The 23,371-nt window shown below is 41.9% G+C and overlaps 3 protein-coding genes across 3 annotated transcripts; 1 reads left to right on the top strand and 2 right to left on the bottom strand.

The window, feature by feature from the left end:
* Positions 1 to 15: 15 nt before the first annotated feature.
* Positions 16 to 7,178, bottom strand: timmdc1 (translocase of inner mitochondrial membrane domain containing 1). The gene is made up of 8 exons (XM_051426947.1): positions 7,010 to 7,178; positions 5,558 to 5,913; positions 4,294 to 4,459; positions 4,015 to 4,103; positions 3,304 to 3,371; positions 2,468 to 2,546; positions 909 to 1,019; positions 16 to 763 (listed from the first exon to the last, which is right to left on the bottom strand). The coding sequence occupies exons 2-8, from the start codon at positions 5,890 to 5,892 to the stop codon at positions 619 to 621; spliced, it is 993 nt and encodes a 330-aa protein (XP_051282907.1). The 5' UTR covers positions 5,893 to 5,913; positions 7,010 to 7,178; the 3' UTR covers positions 16 to 618.
* A 1,567-nt stretch (positions 7,179 to 8,745) lies between these two features.
* poglut1 (protein O-glucosyltransferase 1) lies at positions 8,746 to 14,072 on the bottom strand. The gene is made up of 11 exons (XM_051428015.1): positions 13,910 to 14,072; positions 13,279 to 13,369; positions 13,044 to 13,187; positions 12,811 to 12,946; positions 12,588 to 12,709; positions 12,323 to 12,382; positions 11,970 to 12,069; positions 11,770 to 11,828; positions 11,518 to 11,685; positions 10,677 to 10,733; positions 8,746 to 10,602 (listed from the first exon to the last, which is right to left on the bottom strand). Exons 1-11 carry the CDS (start codon positions 14,055 to 14,057, stop codon positions 10,446 to 10,448), a joined length of 1,242 nt encoding a protein of 413 aa, XP_051283975.1. The 5' UTR covers positions 14,058 to 14,072; the 3' UTR covers positions 8,746 to 10,445.
* A 203-nt stretch (positions 14,073 to 14,275) lies between these two features.
* On the top strand, positions 14,276 to 22,365 carry LOC127378763 (calsequestrin-2-like). The gene is made up of 11 exons (XM_051428017.1): positions 14,276 to 14,941; positions 17,961 to 18,045; positions 18,207 to 18,307; positions 19,067 to 19,175; positions 19,847 to 19,920; positions 20,094 to 20,224; positions 20,307 to 20,352; positions 20,463 to 20,517; positions 20,610 to 20,710; positions 20,846 to 20,920; positions 21,015 to 22,365. The coding sequence occupies exons 1-11, from the start codon at positions 14,699 to 14,701 to the stop codon at positions 21,219 to 21,221; spliced, it is 1,227 nt and encodes a 408-aa protein (XP_051283977.1). The 5' UTR covers positions 14,276 to 14,698; the 3' UTR covers positions 21,222 to 22,365.
* Positions 22,366 to 23,371: the final 1,006 nt, after the last annotated feature.

Below are 23,371 nucleotides of genomic sequence, written 5' to 3' on the forward strand. Positions count from 1 at the left end.
ACATGGAAGCCAATATGATATGATACCTGTAAGACTTTTAATCAGTTTACTTTTAATCCCGATCGCCAAGTTATCCAAACACTTTAGCTTCATCAGACGCTGCATTTGAACAAAACATTGTGGAAGAGTTAAATTAATATAAAGAATACTGTTTTTGTATGTTCAAAATTCACTTTTAACATAAAATTGTGCTGAGAAAAGGAGCATGTATGATATTTTTCCCCCAATAACTACCCATCTTCAAGGACGGAATTTGTTCTCTAGCTTTAACCACCACAACTTAATGCCCAACTCCAACTCCAACCTGAATCGTAAGACCAAATCATAACCTTCAAAACAGTCAATATCATCTCTCCCAATGTCTAGAATTCAAAGCGGTCCTCACAAACATAGGCGTTACAGGTACACACATACACACACTAGAGCTACTGAAGAGCACCTTGACAGTAATTGATGAGATACAATAACAGCGTCTTTTGATTCTGATGTGAAGTGGCTTCCAGTGCTTAGAAGAGAAGGTGTGTGGAGTCCAGGCAAAGAAGTGACCCATTTATCCTCACAGATGTGTAATCCCACCTTCAACTTGCAACAGGTAACTGGGCAGTAAGGCAGCTACTGTCATTGGCTGCCTGAGTCCTGAGTCTCGTTCTTCGGTAAACTGAGCAGCTCATCGATCCTTTGCATGTCCTTAACGGTTTCTGCCGCCACAGACCTGGCGTTCAGATCTCCAATCAGCTCATCGGTCAGCTGCAGACGGGCCGCCCTTAGTGTTTGAAAGAAGGAGAGCGAGTTGTCAGCAATAAGACATCAGGATGACGACCTACTACAATGCAAATGTATGTTTACTTTCTTTAATTGTCGGTGAAATACCCAACAAAAGTGTAAAAAGAATAAAATTAAAATCTCACCATTCCCGAAGTTTGAGCTCATAGAGTTCCCGACGCTCTCTCCTCCTCTTCTCTCTGGCAGGTTCTCCTGACAGCAACTGCATGCTCATGATCAAAGCACCAGTGGGAATCCTGAGGAGAAGCAGATTTATAATCTGTTCAATTTCTTTATAGAGAACGTTTGAATGAGAACAGACAGAAAATACACTTTTATACTAATATTGTCTAAGCACAGTTGTCAATAATTGACAGATGAAAACATCAGCTACTGTCAGTTTATCAACTTAAAAGTAACGCATGAAACCATTCTGGTCGACACATCAACACTGGAGAACCTGGGTATGTAATAGATTTATAAAATCACCTCCTATTGCTTAATCTGTTATGTAACAGCGCCGTCAGTTGCAGGTTCTGTCAAAGCAGCTACTTTAATGGCATAACCTTGCCAAGCTGTCAGTCATTTGCACCATTGTAACAAATTAGTGTCCAACTTCCTCTCAGCGGTCTGTTACAAAGTCACGCCCCCTCCCTCTGATGCCCCCCTGGCCCCACCCAAACCTCCCTCCCACCCCAGTCACACCTCTGCCACGTGCCCGGACGAGGGGACGTTTCTGGGGTGAGATCTGGAGCGTGATGTGCTTTCCGATTAGCTGCCTGCTTTCATTTCGCCCCCTTCTGCCCCGGCTGCACCTGGCATAGCCAAGGCCGGGGCTGTTTGCACACATCAAATGCTCCAGGTGGCTGGTCCCTCAGGCAGACAGTGGGAGGAGGAGGCGGCAGCAGCAATGCTAGTGTGAAGCCAACAGGAGAACAGACCAGGGCTGAGCCAACACAGAGCTGATGATCACAGAGACAATCCAAACCAGCCCCTCCAGTCTGTTACACCATCAAACACCTCGCACTCAATCTCCATTATACGATCAAATTCAAATCTGCTCTTGGCTGTGTGCACTCGGCTGAAAGTGGCCAGAGGAACGAGTGAAAAGTGGGACAGAGTGAGCAGAGAGGGTTGAGGAGAGAGAGAGAGAGAGAGAGAGAGAGAGAGAGAGAGAGAGAGAGACAGAGAGAGAGAGAGACAGAGAGAGAGAGAGACAGAGAGAGAGAGGGGAGACAGAGTGAAGCATAAGTCCAGATCAGACCATGGTAGATGGAGATGAGAGGCTGGAATAACAGAGATGGTATAAATGGAGAGGGGCAGCTGCTGCCTTGGCCTGCCTCCTTGCTCTAGTACCCAAAACATGGCCCTCTGCAGTGCACATGAGTCCCCCTGGCACCGTGAACAGAGCTGGAGGTGGGGGTGAGGGGTGGGAGGGGGGGTTCAGCTGGGCGACAGAGGGTTGCTGGGAGGGGCGCAGCTGGCTGCCAGAGTGCTCGATGCTCGCAAGCACACGAGCATGAACGTGGACACACACACGAGCAAAGACGCACATCTACTGACAATGTAACTCAAATCTGTGATGGTGATTGAAAGGCTTCAGGGTAGAAACTACGTTAGCGCCCGTACAACACGGATGAGTCGGACTGTTAGGGTGATCAAAAGGATGTGAATGGACACTTGTGGGAGCAAAAGCCAAACTTACCCCAGCACTGCGCCGATGATTCCTCCCGCCAACAGCCCCCGCAGGCCCAGGTTGAGTCTGAAAACGCCCCCAGTCACAGCTACACACACACACACACACACACACACACACACACACACACACACACACACACACACACACACACACACACACACACACACACACACACACAGTTTTATTGTCAACATTCACAACTCAGTGTGCTGGCATGTGTAGTGGATGTGTGATTTGTCATCAGGTTAAACAAGGATTATAAAAGTTCCAATATTATTTCTCATCAACATAAAAATCACATTTTCTGGACTTTTCTGGTCTCTGAATTTCTGAAGTTCTCTTATATTATCATTAATTATTATTCACTTTATTTAGACAGCTGCAGTAGAGAGTTGACGGGAAAGGAGGGGGGAGAAAAATGAGGAACGATATGCAACAAGAGGCCCTCGGCCAGACATGAACTGTCGTAAGCCCTGAATGACCCCGTTGCCTGGTCTTACAAGGAAGGAATAATGTGACTATTCTGCTAAAGATAAATATTACAGGGATCATTTAGTTTCTGTCTGCTCTGAGGGTGTCAACATAATGACGTTGATTCATTTAACAAAGGTTGGACCCATATTGGAATTTACAGAAGCATTTAGAAGACTTTCATGTATATTAATTATTATTTTTATATTCTGCGGACTGGAATCAGTACAAACGTTGAGTTTGTATAAAACAACTGTGAGGATGTGAAGCTGCCTTGTTGTGACACAGCAGACTCAGTTGGCTTTCACTGGATAAATAAAAGGTTTAAAAAATACGTTTGATCAGGCACCACTGAAGCCCATGTGACTCACCTCCAGCTGCAGCATAATTGCTGAGGGTATACTTGTCTCGGTACACAGACAGTCCTGTGCTGACTGAACTAGAGCGGGAAGGGAACAGATGAGGAAAGATCAACAGATTAAAACAGGATGATCACTGGAAATAATCAATATGAAAAATATTCTGCTCAGTATCAAGTTGTTGCCACAGTGTCTGTAACATTATACCCATCAGATGAACAATAACCTGTTCGATGTTTTTTTTTTAATACAACTTCATTTATCTGAGCTGGTTGGAGATTAATCAATTACAATTTTTCAGCTCTGGAAAAAACAGTCCGATTTCACTGCAGTTGAGCTTCATTTAGAGGACAATAGCTGAATATAAGTAAGAGATAATGTACAGCAAGTGGGTCATTATTGCAAAAATAAATCCTGACAGGATGAAGAATTAAATATTAAATATTGATTTTAAATGATTTTCTTGATTTTAAAATGATTGTATTCCTTCAAAGTCTATGATCAGAACTGTGCCTATAGCAAGAGTCCATTATTCAGAAATAACAGCCTGTAGAATTGATCAATCAACAAAAATCAATTAAACAAAGCTGTTAAATAATGAAACTTATGTGTTTAATTCCTCCCTTGTAAGAGTTCCCTTACATACAATAACATTTCCTCCTGTTACTGTCTCATATATAACTCTAAACTTAAGTGTCTGATAGAATCAGTTTGTTTGCTTACTTGTACAAGGTGACAAAAGCAGCAACTCTCCAGCCCCACCTCCATCCATATCTCACAAAACCTCGGATTGCTGCATTATGGGCCGAACGCTGATTAGACAAAAAGGACATTATGTCACATATATATACATTTATTATTAAACAAGAAATCACAATACTACCTGAGCAGTTTCCTACTCAAAAAGTTAACTTTGGGACGAATTAGTCCAAAATCCTCTGACAGCATTTAGTGATTCAACAATAAGGTTAATGGCGCACTCATACTCATTCACCCACTTACCACTGCGTCCAGACGGCTGGTATAGATTGCCGCCTGGTTGGATTGGATGTACCCCTGCCTGGCATGGCGAGCTGCCGGCAGGCCTCCGTAGATCATGCCTGCTACTGCAGCAACTAAGCCGCTCTTTAAAACGTTGGTCAGCTCCTCTGGGTAACTCCGTGTCACACTGCAGGGAGACGAGAGAGAGAGAGAGAGAGAAGAACTTTCTTTAGAGACAACAACTCATCTTTAGACACGACTTAAAGTGGAATAACGATGACGTAAGAGAACTTGTGTGCAGATATAGTCTCATTCAGAGTTTAATATATACATTTTACAATTAATTAATTGTTGGCTTGATTCCAAACAGACAAAATATATATATAAATTTAAAAAACTAGCTTAACTAATGCAGCAGACATATATTGGTGTGGAGATTATTAAGTAAATTAAGCTGTCCAATACTACATTTGAGTAAAAGCCAAAGTACAAATATAACTTTAAACTTAACTTTAAAAATAAGTTTGGTACAGAAGTGGTTACCCTTCCAACATCTTACACAATTAAACATCAATTTTCTTTCTTCCAGTTTATTAACTACTGTGAATTTCCCTAAATAAAAAAGTTTTCCCCGTCCAGAATCAGTGAATCTTACAAGACAACGAGACTGTCCTGTATTCTGGCCTGCTGAGGTATCTCTGCCTCTCCTACAATGACTCTCGACTGGTAAAAAAGTGAGTCTAGAAATAAGCAGAGGGATGAATAACTTTCTTTAAGCTTAGATGAGCCTTCAAATAGGATTTTTGGACTGTTGATAAAGCTAGAACTTGGGAACATGTAGGAAGTTTTACTTAGACACTAAATTGATTATCGATTCTGATTGACTACTCAATTAGTCAATTAGTTTCAGCTCCAGATGTGACATTGCATTGTCTACATGTGCAGTTTCACCTGTTGTGCACTGCCAAGATGCCCTTGAGCAAGGCAACCTAACCCCAAGGCTGCTCATGGGGCGCTGTTAACGTTGCAGCCCCATCACTCCACCATCTCTCTCCCTGTTTGCATGTCCACAAGAGCATGAAGTTTGTATTTCAGCCTGTGTGTGTGTGTGTATAAAAAAGTGAAGAAATCTCTTCTTCAGTATTAACAGTAACTGAACACCAAATAACAAAATGGATGCATAAAAAGGTGCACAAACTATTGTTTAACAGATTTAGAACTTTTTAAAGAGAGAGAGAGAAAGATAAAAAAAACAACTGAAATGTTAAGAAACAAAAATACCAACTCTCTGTCAAAGAGGTCCTTGATGCGGTCCAATCCCGTGTCTGGGAATTCTGGCTTGCCAATGTTCCTTGGCAAGGTGCTAGAAGACAGGATGTGTGCAGAAGCAGGACTGGTGGAGAAAGAGGAGGAGGAGGAGGTAGACGAAGAGGGCATCTGTGCAGGCTGGGCAGCAGCCACATCAGCTGCGTGGACCCTGGGGAGCAGGAAGCAGAAGGAGGAAGGCCTGGCGCTCTGGATGAAGCCCTGCAGTAGGCCGGTGCTCAGCGTGGCCCGAGGGGCTGAATCTGCCCGACGTCTCTGCAGGGCGAGGCCCGTTCTGGGCTGCTCTGGATGCATCACGCTTCAGCTGGCATTAGGCTGCAGCAGAGAGGCAGAAACACATGGCCATGGGTTGGGATGTTGCACTCACTGCCTCAACTTAAGCTCCATCCTCAAAATAAATAGCCTTAAGGCGAATGAAATCCTGGCAGTGATACACAGCCTGTCCAACTCAGCAGATGTTAAATGGTGCAGTCCTATCAAAACACGCTGGGCTCTCACAAGCAGACTTTCTGGGAAAAGATTTCTTTCTTGACTTCAAAATGAGTCATTGAGCCTTCAATGCAGCGCTGGGACCCTAAGGTCCTCTGAGCAGGGTGTGCTGGCTGCTCCAGGGCAAAAGATAAATGCAGATTCAGTGTATCTTTACAAATTTGTCACTACACTGTAAAAATGCCATCCAATTAATTTAAGGATTAATTAATATTTGTTCTCTGTTGTAAGAAAACAGATTTAAAGCGTTTCAATTAGGAGAGAAGTTAATGTTAAACAAATAAACTCCTTAAAGTCTACACTTTATTATAAATATATTATTATAAATATAATTAAACATTTATGTGAATGTATAATTCAGAACCAAAATAAGTTGATTAAACAACAATTGAGTCTAATTCTGATAGTTGTTTCTTTTATACTTTTGTCCAGATGAGACACCATTAATGTTCACAGCTTCATTAATGTCAACAATTGTTGTCTGCTTTTGTTTGATATCGTTTTAAAATGTGAGACAACCATGCATTTATCGATACCTGTGTAATCTTGATGTTTCTTCAGTGACAAAATGTTTGAACTATGAATAAATAGTGAAAATAAGTCACCTGTTGCAGCTCTAACACATTTAAAGTCAGTCCACTGATTTCCCTCAATCAGTCTTGATGTGGTACACCTGCGCCTAGCTAACCTATGCTAAACTCTTACCACTTTACTTTCTCCGCCATATATAACAACCTACGTTACAGCATGATTGCTCATGAAACGTAAAACCCGCGTTTCAAACTTCCCTCGTGTGTTTACAAACATTTATTGATCAATAAACTGCAGGACAACATCGAAATAACCATGTCTGTCCGATAACGGGAGCCTTAGCAGTTAGCACGCTGTTAGCTTCTCATATCACAGGTAAAAGGCAGCTTACCAGACAAACAGCGTGTGACTCCTCAACAACGAGAGTCGCAAATATCAACAATAGTTACATAAACATTTTTATTTTTACATATTCGCCCTTCTGCGGTGACATTGTGATAGCCCCGCCGTCGTCCCGACCTCTGACCTCGGGTAGACGCGGTGACAACAGCGCCCCCTGTGGGTGGAGGACTGCGCAGTACTGCATGCGCACTACCTCGGATACTGTGGCTGAGAGAGAGAGTATTACTGAATGACAACAGCAAGAAAATACTTTTTGAGCCTGAAAGGTTGTTAAAGGGGGAGATGTTTACAATTTATTGAATTCAATAATGTGTGATTTATGCCGGAAATCAGTCAAAATAAAGTCCTGTAGAAATTATATACTTTATTAATCCTTATTCTTTTCACTCTTACACACAGGTCCAAGATACACTCACACACAGGAAGAGCTTATAGACATGCCAACAGGGAGAAAGGGTCTACATTACATACTGTGATCTGTGCTGGACTCGAACCTGCAACCCTGTTGTTCCTTTGCCAACCCAAGTTCCTACAGACTGAGCTACTGCCACCTGATATAACTTGGGCTTGCATTTACAATCAGTAAATGTGCAGTTAATATGTGTAAACTATAGTAAACTCTGAGTTAACCAAAGCGGACTCCTGGTTTAAATGTAACAAACTGTCATTAAATGTCAGCAAAACAAATTTCATTTATTCAAACCGAGCAAAGAATGTAAAATCACTGATCACTGCCTGATTAAAATTAATGGGGCAGGAGATAAAAAGAGTGCATTCTGCTAAATTCCTGGGGGTCCTCATTGACGACTCTCTCAACTTTAAATGTCATATCGACCATCTTGTAAACAAACTGCCCAAATATGTTGGCTTGTTCTACAAACTCAGACATTTCCTTCCTCTGTCTGCCCTTCTCACGTTGTACAAAACTCTCTCTGAACCACACCTTAACTACTGTAATGTGATATGGTGCAACACCTTCACCAGCCATCTGAAGAAACTCTGTCCTGGTCAGAGATAAATTCCCCCACCCACCCTCTATTCCATCGTTTTGAGTTACTAAGTCTGGCTGAGCTAAATGAATATCATAATGCCTGCCGTATGTTTCAAATTGTCAACAGGCTGAACTCTAGATGGAGTAGTCTTGTGCTCATCTCCAGCCCCGAGCACACATACCAAACGAGAAGAAAACCAGTTATATTAGGAAAATGTCGCCGAGATGTGCGCGCCAGTATGAGTGTGGTCTGTAGGGGGCCGCAGATCTGGAACGGGATAGATGATGGCCTCAAGGTGTTGCCCTCTATCTTCAACTTTAAAAGACAACAAAAAAAAATCATTTCCTAATAACCTATATTTAATATAAAACTGTTTTCTCATGCATTACTGGGATGTATGTGTACGATTGTGTGTGTATGTATTGTTATGTATGTTCTGGTGCGCTCTGTGCGTGGATTTACTCATCATCTGGTTACAGGTGTATACCATTGTCTGTACCATGGGCCCCCACCTATAAGCTTTCCTAGCTTCCTTGGGGACCCATTCACTCTACCCAATTGATTTTGTACCCCAACTGTATTATTGTATTATTGTAATGTTTGAAGTGGTATTGTGAATAAACTCAAACAAACTGAATAACTAACACTTATTGTAGATGTTCAATTCTGCACGTGCATATAATAATAAAAAAAAACACACTGAAGAAGTCACGAATGAGGAAAAACTTCAGGATGTTTTAAGAATAAAATTGTTTATTGCCATTAAAACAAAAACCTGCTGCACAAGCTGTGCCAACAACCTCAATGTCACAGTTTGACGAGGCACATGATCACAGCTTTTTGGTCAAGTCAACATACTAATGGGCCATCTTTCACCATAGTTCTAACAATACTGTAAACAATACCAACCTAACATCAGAGAGAATCTGTCCGCTCACAGTACAACGTGAATACTACAACATATTCAACATTCTCCTGTAGCAACTTTACATCATCATCAAAAGGTAAAAACAATTAACACGAGTGTTTCTTGGAAACTCCACACATCAAAATAAAACTAAATTACTTTATAGTGATTATTGCTTACTGTTGGCACTTAGTGTGGACTGAAATGTTGACAATGAATTGTGCTTTCAAGTTTATATACTTATGGCAGAACCCATTTAAATGCAGACAATAACCGTTAATAAACAAGTAAATTAAACAGTGTTGGGATGTGTTGTTGTAATGAAGCTAGGTGAAGGTCTGCTGGAGTGTGTCCAGTTGTCCAGTAGAGGGCAGTGTAGCAAAGCTGATGTCCTTTATGAGCTTTAACTTCACTGTCAGTGGCACAGACATGAAACAAACTACTTCATAGGCTGTATTAGTGATGCACCGATGGCACTTTCCTCCCCCATCAACAACCAGTTACATGTATTTATGAATGATTCGTATTTACTAATAACCAAATAAGCATCTCTTTTGGTCGATATGTTCTTATACCAATACGACTTGGGTAGAAAAGGATTTGAACAATTAGAACAAAGGTTCTGGTTCAATATTTTTCATATTTTTAGAAACAAAAAGGCCAGACAAAAAACATATGTAACAGAATAACTAGTAACTATTATTACTGGTACATCCTATGTGGATATTCAACACCACACTCTGCTGTGCTGCCATTCAGGTACTTAAAATTAGAGTTCTAGGAGCTCCACAGCTGGATGTGCAGTATTTTCTATTAGGTTTGGACGAGTGGTCGGCTACAGAGAGGAGAAGGCACTCCTCGTGGGTCACTGAAGATAACAAAGCTGATGTTCAAACACAAATTCAAAACTATTTAAACTATCCAAAAGAGGTCCACAAGCCAAATCCAGATGAATGTCACAAGACAACGTTGAGTGTTTACATTGCATGTTAAAGGTTTACTCCAAAAGCTGCGATATCCTGACCTTTAGCTCCAAAAACACCAGATACTACACTTCCCATAATGCAACTTGGCAGGCAGATACATTTTTTTTTATAACACACAACCTGCTGTATCTTTCAAACTCCACATCCCCCAGTTTATATGCAGACTTGTTCAGTATTTTCTTAGAGTTTAAAAAACGCAGCTCGATGGACGTTACGATGCTGGTGAGAACAGACAGCAGCCATAAAAAGAGAGGAGTTATTTTTAGAAGCAAATTAACTAAATGAACCAGCAAGTAATCAATGACTCACAATTGGCATATACGCCCCCCCCCGGTGGCACCTGAAGGTATGGCAGCATCCACAGTCAACACACTAAAACTACCCCTACGACTGTGTAATGCTAAGCTACGTAGCTATGTGTAACTCCTGGAAGGACGATGCTGCTTGTGAGGACATCGTATGTTGAGGTGCAGTGATTACATTCATTATGTAGAGTTTCCCTTCGCTACAGCTGCCCTGGTCCCGCCCTGTGTCTCTCTCTTATAGCTCCGTCTTGCTGGGTCTGTGGACAATCTGGTTGTAGTTGTTCTTCCTCTGGGGTTTGTAGGTGAGAAGGTGGCTGAACTCGGTGAGGAGTCTCTCCCAGTAGCAGGAAATATCTTGCATCCGCAGGTGGTTGAGGATGAATTCCTTACCCCTGTGGGAAGAAGCAGAGAGTCAGACCGACAGCGCAAACGCATTCAAATCCAGTCATAAAATATGATCCGTTACCTCGTGGCGATCTCCTGAGCGATCGCATCATTCTCTTTGACAAACTGTAGTAGTTCCCTGAGGACGCAGAACATGTAAAGACACATCAACATTTAACATACACACGTACAAAAGGAGATTCATAGAGCTGAATGAAAAGCGCCTTCAGTGCCGATTCCACTCATACAAGTACTGACCTCTCAGGTTTCTGCTACTGTAACAACTTCACATGTGTATCTGTATGAGGCTGAGATACGTTCATCGGACTATAAAAGTATGATTTGTAAAATAAATGAAGGTAGACACACTTGGCTTGTATTTGTTTTTCTGAAGAGTGAGGGAGCTCTTTATCGATTATGCATTTACGCTCATAAACTGAGGTCTTAAACTGTCAAAAGATCCTTTTTTAGGCAGTAAACAGTCAAACTGCATTTATACTTATGTGCAAGTAAAGTGGATGAAAACAGGCACCACAGAAAAATGTGAAATTTACTCTCGTAATAATTTAAAAAGGCATTCATATTTACATTTTAGGGATTATTTAGTGTGACTGAAGCAGCCAGTAGAGAGTTATTAGTCAAAGTAATCTGGTCAAAAGGAGTTTAAATGTTTTTTACAACATGATTGATCACTGATCTCTCTGTTGAGTTGATAATATAAAGCTATTTAACTAATATATCCTCCCAACAGATTCATTTTTGTGGGATAAATACACGCCTGCAGATCCAAAAGTGTCCAAGTTCAGCAGCTGCATTACTTTTACTTTCCAGACGACGCCTCAACACCTCAACAAGTGAACTGGAAACATGTAAACCAGGACTGAAATCAATCAGCGTAACTGAGAAACCAGTTGTTGTGGTACCTGAGGTCAGAGAGGTCCTGCTTTACTGGGATGTAGTGGACCCACGGCTTTAGCTGAGGGTAAAAAAACTCCTGCCATTCATCGCCCACGTGGAACACCAGCGAACCACAGAGGAAGAGATGTTTGAAGCGGAAGCTGGCTGCCACACCTCGGAAGTTGAATAAATATCTGTAAGCATATAAAACGAGGTTAAGGAGGGACTGATGAAAGGGCTTGTATTTTATTTTGTCCTTGATCAAAAATCCAGCTTACTTGTATTTGCAGTGATCGACCAGTGGGATTTCTTTGGCTGGTGGTTTCCCTAGTGTGTCCTAAAACAGGAGGCAAACACAGACTGACTTTCAGATTTCAGTGTCCAAAAGCTTTAAACCTCAACCAATCACCACACAATGCAAGAGGGTTGCTATAATTACATTGTTAATGTGTTTGTGGTTTCAGTGTGACTGACTGACCTTCTCAGACTTCCAGGCCTGGTTTTTCGTGTACTCTGCATCCACCAGATCTGGAGACTCTCTGGACAGAAGAATCAGAGGGTCGCGCTCTGGACTCGTTCTATCAGAGAAACAGAGGAGCATGAGAGGAAGCAGAAAATAAACACAGAATAAAGTTTGGGGGAGAAATTGTGCTAAATTTAATTAAAGTAATTGATAGGAGACAAAGAAACACTGAAAGAAGTTTGCTACAATGTCTGAGTGAAGAGTTATAACCAAAGAAAATGAAACAACTGACATTAAAAAGACATTTTGATTGTTGTATCAAGGTCACAGAATTAATAAACTAATACAGCAAGACATTCAAGACTGACCTGGAGCCTCTGAAGAATCCTCTGGACTCTTTCTTCTTCCACGGCCACTGTGCTGCAGACCTTCCACAACACATTATATAGATAATGAGACAGTGAAAGTATATTCTTATACTCATATATACTCAGTTTATGTTTCACACCGTAGAAAAACACTGGCAAATACTCACATTTGAAACGATGGAATGAGTAGATGTTGACCATTTTTAATTAAAATCTCTTCTTCATATAGTAAATACACACTTATAGACTTTATATATGAGCTTACTTTTTAAGGTCATCCCTCATCAGATCCCATCTTCCCAGTCCGGTGGGGTATATGGGCCAAACAGCTGGTCCGCCCTCCCAAAACGTCCACGCAGGGTACATGATGTCCTGGTAGTCTGCCGTCTACTCAGATCAAACATACACGTGTCAGAGCTGCTTACAGCATTTAATTAACATCAGTGTGTGTTTCAAACTGCGTATAAAACTATTGGCTAGAGTCTGACCTTACTGAAAGAGAAGACAGGCAGTGTCGGCTGCACCCAGTTGGGGACTTGAGGATAATCCCGGACATTTACCACCAACTCCAAATCAGGTAACCTGTCAATCACCTCCAGGATGAAATGCTCCACCCCACTGCACCTGAAAGCAGGAAACAGAGGCAATTCAAACAATTTAAACTTAAACAGCAACTCATCAAACCTTCAGAATGATCGTATGAAGTACTTTTTCTCTTTACCTTGCAGGAAACATACAGTTGTGCTCTCGGTACAACTTGTGTTCAATGACCTGGTAGTGGGTGCCCACCCCTCTCTGGAGAGTCGCAGCCATCACATCCTCAGAGATCCTCCCTCTGAAGGGCTGCAAGTCCTGTTGTAGGACACTGAGGCAGGAGAGAGGACGTTGCAGCGTTAAGTTGAGGGGGGGAAGCTGATATGTGAGGAAATGCAAAGATAGATTGTGATCACACCGACCTCAGATGGCAGCTGCAGTTGACAGGGCTGCAGGGAGTGAATCCTTTAACAGCACCAGAAATCCTCTCTCTGATTTCCTTCCACTGTTTCCCTACAAATGATGGCAAATAGTGTCAGCATCCATGCATGCACTGTCAGTCTTACTGAGCCTCCAACAAGGAGCACACACACCTTAATATAACACAGCACATCATAAGTTCAAGTTACACCTGCAGCATAAAGGATGATGAATGACTCGACACCTGTTTTACCTGTCTGTCTGACTGTCTGTCTGTCTGACACACAGTGAGGGCAGCCGGCCAGGACATTTCTTAATGCTAACTAGCTTTAGCAGACCTGTTGCCAAAACCACGCCCAGCCTCGGTGAATACAATCATTTAAATTCATTTATAAATCAACATTTTTACATCGCTGCTGTGAGCGAGAGCGCGAAACTTTCAACCCGCAACATTCACGCATAAATAACCTTTAAAGTTAGCTCGTGGGGCTAGATAAGCTAGCTCGTGAAGTGATGAATGACCCCCCCCCCACAGCAAAAAGTTTCCTCGAGGAGGCAAAGCGACACAAAACGCGGCAAAAAAAGCCTCACTAGCACGTTTAAACTGGTCGTATTAGTTTAAAAACGTTTTACCTGAGGCTTGAACCGAACATGAATCATAAACTTGCAACAGTAAGAAAAACCTCCACAGCCAAAAGAGCTCCATCTTTATCCTCCAGCTTTGTCTGGAGGAACAAAAGCGCTGATCTGTGATCTGTTGCTCCTGGCTGAGTGCGGTCATTACGGTAATAATGCGCACGGGGAAATTCATTTACAGCTACCGTAATGTTTGGAAGATGTGGCACAAAAAAAAAAATTTAAATTTGGTATTAAAGGGATACTCCTCACAAAATCTGTCTCTTCATATTCACACTCACGTTTCTGTCAGACTTCATCAATCAATCAATTCTTCATTCATTTTGCAGCATGGATCCAAATAGCCAACGCAACCTCGATCATCTCTCCTTGATGTTTAGTGTCACTGCTGGTTTTAAAGCGGCTGATGAAATCCCCCCACAGCTTCACTGCTCTAATTTCTGAATTTATTTCAAGGGCATGAATGACGATCACATGGATGATTTGTGCTGTAAGTGGATAGTTGAGGCGAGATCCTCAGTCAGGGAGGGGAAAAAGAAGGAGGAAAGGAAAGAAAGAAAGAAGAGAGAGAGACCCTCATGGGAGATTTGGGGGCAGTAAGTCTGAGTGACGGAGAGAGGAGGAGACAGAAGACAGGTGGAGAGGGAGAGATATCAAAGGAGAGCAATAGAGAGAAGTAGATGATGACATATTTGTGAGAATATTTCACACAGAGGTCAAATCTGTAGATGGATTTCAGCTCCTTGGAGTGATATCTACAACCACACACTCCACAACTGAACAACAATGCAGCCAATCTGGCTTTCTCTACTATCTGCCTTCTGCCTTCGCCTGGTTTTCCTTTGCAGAGCTGAGGAAGGTCTCGAGTTCCCCAATTTCGACGGGAAGGACAGGGTGCTGGACATCAGCGAGCGCAACTACAAGAAGGCTCTGAAGAGGTACGACCTGCTGTGTCTGTTCTACCACGAACCGGTGCCCGCCAACAAGGGCCTGCAGAAGAGGTTCCAGATGACGGAGCTGGTGCTGGAGGTGAGGAAGAGGGGTCTTTAGAGGGGGTGGGAAGAAGGGGAGCTGGGAAAGAGACATCCCAAGAGTGGCTGTAGTGAGATTAGTGTTGATATTTAGTTTTTATTATGGAAGTGGAGTTAATTTTAAAGGTCTGAGACACAGAAAGTGAAATAAATCTGAAGAAAATGCCTCCTAATAACTTGGATTTTATCCTTCTTTCTAATAGGCTGCATTTTTTTAAAGGGTTTTTAAGTAGTACAACTTATAAACCTTTTATAAAAGGCGATGTATTAGAAAGCAGCACCATCTCTAACTGGCTGCAACCAGTTAATTCTTTCATTATTTATTAATCCATTTTTGATTAAATTTCAAATGCCAATCTCAGGTCTCCCAAAGGTCATTTCACACATCCTCAAACTGCTTGTTTTGTCCCACCAACAGTCCAAAAACACTAAGATGTCTAATTCAAAATCATATAAAACAGAGAAAACATTGGAGAAGCTGGAACCAGTTAATGTTTGCTGGTTTTAGTCAAGTGGTGTCGCTCTATGTGAGTCTGTTAATTGACCCCAGACTGAAATATCTCAACTATTTAATGGACCGCCACAAACACTGTAATTTAAATTTCTTCTGACTTTATTGATCCTCTGACCTTTCATCTAGCGCCACCAACAGGTCAAAGTTTTTACTAATCCAGTGAAATATCGCAACATTTCCAGAAATGTCTTGTTTTATTCATTTGTAGAATCCAAAGATATTTAATTCAGTAAAAAGAAGAAGAAGATTTACTTTATTAACTAAATATATGACAAAAAAAAGCAACAGTTTACCAGTTTTTACCAGCGATATCAGTTCACATGAAAGCAGCCGAGCCCTGATCTATACAGTTGCTGATTAATTGTTGATTGACTAATAAAATTAATGAACCGATTGTTTCATTATAAAAATTACAATCCTCAGCTGTACTTTGTGTTTAGTGCTCTTACTCTTACGTCTTCCTCGACGAGTGGCATAAACAATTAACCCATTAATCAAAATTGTTAGCTTTATTTCCATCCCTCAGGTCATTCATTCATCAACTGACTCTGGATCCCCAGAAATCCTTCAGACCTTCCTCAGGTACACTCAACACCTGACTCCTGCCAAGAAGACGTCATCACTGATCAAAGCAGAGAGCCGGAGATGTTGTGACGTACGGGGCCCTGATATATCCGATGTCACTGATAACATAAAAAATGTCTCAATAAGCTCAAATCCCCAGCGGGTTGAACCTGCAGCCTCACCGCCGTTGCTCATCTGACTGTAACCTGTCATAACAAGCCATTGAATAGTCAGTGATCCCCCCTCTCTCTCCTCTCTCTGGTTGGAAAGCCAGACACTGAACGCCTCATTCTTCCTCTGGCTGTCTGCTTCACCATCAAGTGGAGTGAAGTAAGAGTCATCGCTCTCGCACTGTCACAGTTGGATGTCAGTGTTTTTACCTGCTCGCTCTCTACACAGGCAGTGATTTTAATCCCATTACGTGCTCTCCTCCGTGGTTCACATGTATCTGGGGATTGTTTCTAGGTCAGTCTGTTAATTATAGCTCGTTCCCAAAACTCTTATCTGACTGTGAACTAGAAATAAGTGGATGTATGCTTCCCCTTATTATTTATGAGCTAAAAAGTATGAAACCTGCCTTGAATTAGTTACTTTTACTTCTGCATTCCTGTCATGTTTCATGCACAGTTTGAAAGCAGACACACACACACACACACAGACACTCAGTTGAACAGAGTCTCGTCTCTTCTGTGGTGTTTCTAAATCTGTTTTTCCTTCCTCAAGAACTGCAAGCTGAAAGGCAAGCGGTCCTGTCTCCCAGCTTCCCTCTAACAAGAAAACTCCACAGGGGGCACACACACACACACACACACACACACACACACACACACACACACACACACACCACGGTAATGAAAAGATGAATTGACGAAGACAGCAGCAGCTGTGGATGCCAGCTCAAATACACAGCGTGGAGGTGCCAAGCTAAATGCACAGTGCAGAGTGGAGAGGGTGCTGAAGTGTTCTGATCCCTGGTTGATCTACTGACTCTCTATTTAGCAGCCTGGATTTTAAAAATATGGAAGACAGGATTTCCTGGAAATGTTCTCTTTCTGCATCGGTGGTTCCCAAATGCCTTAGAACCATTCAACATTTAGTAATCCTCTTCACTCGTTTCATATGTTCAGATTGTTACTGTTAAATAATTCTTATAGACCAGAGGAGATCAGACTTTGCCTCCCAGGTTGGGAACCACTGGCCCTATGATTGTTATAAATGAGTCCCCACTGTGAGGAATACAGTTGTGGTGGAGGTAACAACAGCTGAATCCCATATAAAGTAACTATGATACACTTTTCCCTCAGAAACAGCCTGTAGGCTAATATAATGAGCTTTGAAAAAATAATATAATTTGTGTGTCATGTCATAAAATTTCCTCCTCATGTCATTAAATACACTCCTCTGCAAGAGAAAATGCAGAGGAGTGTATTTCCCTTGATGGTAGCAATGTCCCTGGTCATAATTCACTAACAATATACTTAACTTAGCCATCATGAATCATGAAAAGGAAGACAATTTATTTATATAGCAGATTTCATAAAATAACAAAGACTACAGTCATTGTGCTCTGTGAGACTGTAGCTATGTCACGGCAGTCCATGCAACTAAAACAAACCCTTACAATTAAAACATAACTAAGACATTAATAAATACCAAATATAAAACTTACAGTTCAATTATAGACATGAACAGATCGACTTTAAGTAAATATTTAAGAGTTTAGATTTTAAATGTGGTATCATTTGGAGTGTGTCTAAGATCATTAGATGTTAGTATGTTTAGTATAGTTAAAATGTTTCCCCATGTTTTATATTGACCCTACAAACTGAAGCGAGCAGACAAAAGTCCTAAAGAGTCTTGCAGAAGGTTTAAAGAGTTGTTGCTGTGGAAGGATTTTCTGCTTTTTTTCTGACTGCCGCCTGTCTGTGTGCACACCCAGCTCACAGCTCAGGTCCTGGAGAACAGAGACATCGGTTTTGGGATGGTGGACTCCCAGAAGGACGCCAAAGTAGCCAGAAAACTGGGTATGACTCACATGTCTTCATCACTCCACACTATCAGCTGCATTACTGTTACTTTGATCCAACATCAGCATTTTCTGCTCTCTGGTTTGCACTCCACATACACTCTTTGCCACTAATGTAGTTTTCCAATTAGCTTTCTTAAAGTCCTGCTGTTTAATTAGGTCTGGAGGAGGTGGGCAGCTTGTACGTCTTCAAGGACGACCGTGTGATTGAGTTTGATGGGGAGCTGTCATCGGACACACTGGTGGAGTTTCTGCTGGATGTGAGTGGACAGTCTGATTCTTCAGAGATGTGTAATGACCTGCAGCCTCCTTAGATAATAACTGATGTATTTCATAGTAATAGCGGATTCAGCAGAAGTAGCTGTTCACGTGAATACATTAAAGGAATAGTATGACAATTTGGGAGTTGTGAAGTGGTCTTAAGCTCTATGTTTGGATGTTTCTTGACAAAATGCACCTTGGGAGTCGTAGTTAATTATTTTTTAATGTGGTGTGAATCAGCTAATATTGTCTATAAGAAAAATGAATGGGACTTTCTCTTCTGGAAACAGCCTTGTTGCAGAGAAAGATTAGGATTGATACCACCTTCAAATCTGTGCATTAAATGTAGACCCAAGGCTACAGCCAGCAGCTGATTAGCTTAGCTTAGCATAAAGAGTTGAAGCATTGGGAAACAGCTAGCCCGGCTCTGCTTGAAGGTAAAAAAATCCACATAATCCTGAATACAAGTTAAAGAAACTCTTCAAAATCTCACTGCCACTGGCCAAGAAATTGTTGTTTTTACACGTTTGTTTTTGTACCGATACATAAAACAAGATATAACATGTTAATGTTTGAGCTTTAGAGGTGCTGGTAGGCAGCTTTTATGCTGTTTCCCCCATACTTCTGGTCTGCATGCTAAGCTAAGCTAACTGACTGCTTAATCTTCTCATATAACACGAAGAGAAAGCAGGTAAGTGGATTTCTATTGCTTTATGTTGTCTTGGCAGTGTAAATACTTGCATTATATCGCCCCCTAGGTGCTGGAGGACCCCGTGGAAATGATCAATAACGCCATGGAGCTGCGAGCCTTCGAGAGGATGGAGGAAGACATCCGTCTCATTGGCTACTTCAAAGGAGAGGACTCATGTTAGTTTACCACCAGACTCATTAATGCCTTTGTGTTTGCATTTACAAGGACAGGGAGTGAAATACATCTCCACCACTAAAGTTGCCTCACTGTGCTCCCCAGATGCTAATGGGATCTGGAGGCTAATGGACATCACCATGTAGCCTAACTGGCTGCTAAAGGGAAACCTGATTCCAGACTGTGGCACTCTCACTCAGTCTCATGAGAGCCTTTAAATAGCTTCTAGTTCTCTGTCTAATAGGTCAAACTGCAATTATAGTTCCTCCCAAAAAAAAAAAAAAAAAAAAGGGAGAAAAAGTGAGACAGGGAAGATGCTATCTGGTCCAATATGACAGCGGCATGAAGTTTCATTAAGGAGCCTATTTCTGTCCAGAGATAGGTTGGTCCTTGGTTGTGACCTTGTTGGGAGCAGAGCCAGGAGCGCGTTACAAGCATATAAAACTGTATTAAGGGAGACTTTGTTACTTGGGTGGGGACAGTACAATCATGATGGGAAATTGAATGAAGAGAGTGGGTTTCACTGCTTGCCTTCCTGATCACATACCACAGATTTGGCTAGGAATGTGACCAGAATGAGAAAGAAGATCCACACTGGTGTTTTTACTTTCTCATCTTTATGGTTGCTCTCTGGACTTCCTCATCATCTCGCTGTATCTCCCCTTCTTCTCAGACTACAAAGCTTTTCAGGAGGCCTCAGAGCGTTTTCAACCCTACATCAAGTTCTTTGCTACATTTGATAAATCTGTGAGTATTCAAATTAAATCTATGAATGCATTTATTATAAAACAGATTTTTTTAAATGCAGCCCTTCAGATTGTCTTTGTTTAATGAGATTCATCCACTCATTTAACAAAACCCCACAATTACATCCTCCACCTGCGAACCATAATGAAATCCTGGCATGCTGTATGTTTCAGGTAGCCAAACATCTCTCCCTCAAGATGAACGAGGTGAATTTTTATGAGCCATTCATGGAGGAGCCGGCCATCCTGCCCGGTAGACCTCTGTCGGAGATGGACATTGTCGAGTTTGTGAACCAACACAGAAGGTTGAGTAGATTTAAATCGTTTAAGGGTTAATTTAACGCTTAAAACCTGGTTGGGAATCTTATGAAAATGTGCTCTTTACAGGGCTACCTTGAGGAAGCTCCGGGCAGAGAATATGTTTGAAACATGGGTGAGTTATTGTTCCGTCTTTTCTGTTGTCTTAAGCCTATTTGAGGTGCAACATCAGGATCATTCTCCTCCAACATTTATAACTTGTGCTGTAAACTTTGACATTTCTAGGAGGACGACATGGATGGAATACATATTGTCGCGTTTGCTGAGGAGGAAGATCCGGGTCTGTGCTTTTTCCCTTTTGGTTTTGCTGTTGTTTACCTTTGTTATTGTCTTTAGCACCAGAACTTGAGCTCAGTTTCCTGTTGTCCCCAGATGGCTATGAGTTCCTGGAGATCCTGAAAGACGTAGCCAGAGACAACACCAACAACCCAGAGCTCAGCATCGTCTGGATCGACCCTGATGACTTCCCTCTGGTTCTGCCTCACCTTTAGCTTAGTATCTCTGAAAAGAGCATCAGAAATCTTTCTCAAAATGGGTTTGAGAAACAATATCTTTACAAGATTGTATACATATGTAAAAGTTGACCTGGTTTGTCTCTCCCCCCCCAGCTGACCACCTACTGGGAAAAAACCTTCAAGTTGGACCTGTTTCGACCTCAGATTGGTGTGGTCAACGTCACAGATGTAAGTAATAGTTACAGTCTTACGCCGCACCAAAGGAAGCTGTTTATTGGCCGTTACCAGTGAGCCTTGACTGTCTTGGTGCCCTGTGATCCAGGCGGACAGCGTGTGGCTGGACATGTCCAACGACGAGGACCTGCCCACCGCCGAGGAGCTGGAGGACTGGATAGAGGACGTCCTGTCTGGAAGGGTGAACACAGAGGACGATGATGAGTCTGCTGACGACCAGGAGCCCGACAGCTACGCCACAGAGGACAGCTCCGAAGGTCAGGACCCAGATGAGGAAGATGACAGCGAAGACTAACCTGAAGGGGTTAAGGGTTGGTGTCCTGGCAGTTCTGAACTCGCTCGGCACATTAGAACCAGATTACTGAAACGTGTGAACATCTTTTTTTCTTCAAATGATTAAAAAGAAGTACAATTAAAAGAAAATGGTCTGGCCAAAAAAAAAAAAAAAAAATCTAAATTCTAGACTCTCTGGTTTAAATGATTAAAAATTGGCAGATAAAACAGAACTGATTAAAAGTCATCATGGGAAATTCTTGGCCCAGATTATAATAAAGTTAGCACAGTGCCTGCAGTAGTAATCCTCCAGTGCTCACCAAGAATATCAGCATACAGACTCTGTGTCACATACACATGTAAATTAAAGCTCCATTAATAGATTTTGTAAACACAAACCTGACACATTATCATCTTTTAAGTTGCTAAGGCTAACATGCTGGCAAACAGTTTCCTATTTACACATCCAGCAGACACTGAGCACGAACATTAGCGTTCATTAGGAGTTGTGTTTCAGGCCAAATGATGAATTTGAGAGTGAATTTAAGTCCAATATTCACTTGTTTTAGCCCTGGATGAAAAAATATCTCTCTCTTTAGTTGCTAAATGCTTTACTCCGCTCACCAGCTGGCTGCTAACTGTACCTGCTGTTTGGTGCAGAGCAGGTACTGTACAGTGGGTTTTTTTTTTTTAGCTTTGCACTGAAAACAACCACCTGAAATGTGTGGAAACGATGCAGATGAGTGCTGTGAGGGGGACTCAAAATATTAAAGCTGCAGGTTGTAAAAAAACAAAACAATGAGCTGAAAGACGCTAAAATGTTACGTAAAGGTGACGGGAACCTGCAGAGTCTGGTGATAATTATTTGTGAGTTTGTCACTATGAGTGACACCTAACACATTACATACAGTATGTTAGTATATAAATATTGATTATAGCAGCTTTAAGATTTACAGATTTAGTTCTGAGGTTAGTTTGTGTGTTTATATGTGTGAAAACAAATGATAAATATCTTTGTTCTTTTAAGTAGAATAGTGTTGAATTCTTTTAATAAATAGTTCTGTATATTAAATGTTAATAGACTATACTTAGACTAAAGTATTAAAAGCACTTTTTTGGAGAAGATTTTCATGATGTAAAAGCATTAATAAAAGTCCACAACGACTCCGTGCACGTCTCTTTACTACTGTTTGTAACACACACTTCAGTTCTCTCCCTCATTAAGAAGGTCCAGTTTGATGCTCAAGACAGGAGATTGGCACACTTTCTCCAGCAGTCAATGAGCGTTTTCACCTTGAATTATTCAAACATCAGTGAATAATTCAGCATTGTTATGTCTCCAAATGGGAGAAGGGACCTGGACGGTGATGGCTGGGGAAGGTCGGGAGGCAAAAACGATGCCCACTGGGGCCCAACAAACTGCATGAGGCGAGGACACGCTCCTGCCGAACCCATACCGCTGGACATGAATTAATAATACAGGGCCATGCAAGAATCATTATTCCCCTGGAGGTGGAGGTGATGCAGTGTGCAAACAGGATGTCTGCATCATCCTGTGAGATTTAAACACAATCTATGCCATACTTGAGAGACAAGAACATTCAACTGTGTGTGTGTGTGTGTGTGTGTGTGTGTGTGTGTGTGCTTTTAAACTTGACCTGAGGCAAAAAGACATTTCAACCTCCCTCCTGAGGACAGAGACGCAGACAGTGTCATGATGCAAGGGTTGTGATGTTCTGCAGGGTCTTTAGGCTACATATTCCTGCGAATGTCAAGTGTGATGGTGTTTTACATGAACATGGACTAAAAGCAGGCCAGGAGGACTGATGTCTCACACACACACACGCACACCCACACCTCCTCACTCCCAAGAGAGGAAGGATGACAGCAACATAGTGGGTGTGAACAGGTTCAATAGAAAACAGCAAAGAACAAAGAAAAGACAGGAGTAAGATGTATTAAAGTTCAGATTTCTGTTCAAAAACCCGAAGCCACTAGAAGATAGAAGGATTTCCTCTCATGCCTCGATCTGCACATAACCAAGTCATTACCGGACAAATAGAGAGGGAGGAATGAAGGGAAGAAAAACATTCCATTTAGATGCAAATGCTCCTCATTTTCCTCCCCATCCACCTCTCTCCTGCTCGTCCCGGTCCAGCACAGAGCAGGCGG

Source organism: Dicentrarchus labrax, unplaced genomic scaffold (assembly GCF_905237075.1).
Source record: "Dicentrarchus labrax unplaced genomic scaffold, dlabrax2021, whole genome shotgun sequence".
Classification (NCBI taxonomy): domain Eukaryota; kingdom Metazoa; phylum Chordata; class Actinopteri; family Moronidae; genus Dicentrarchus; species Dicentrarchus labrax.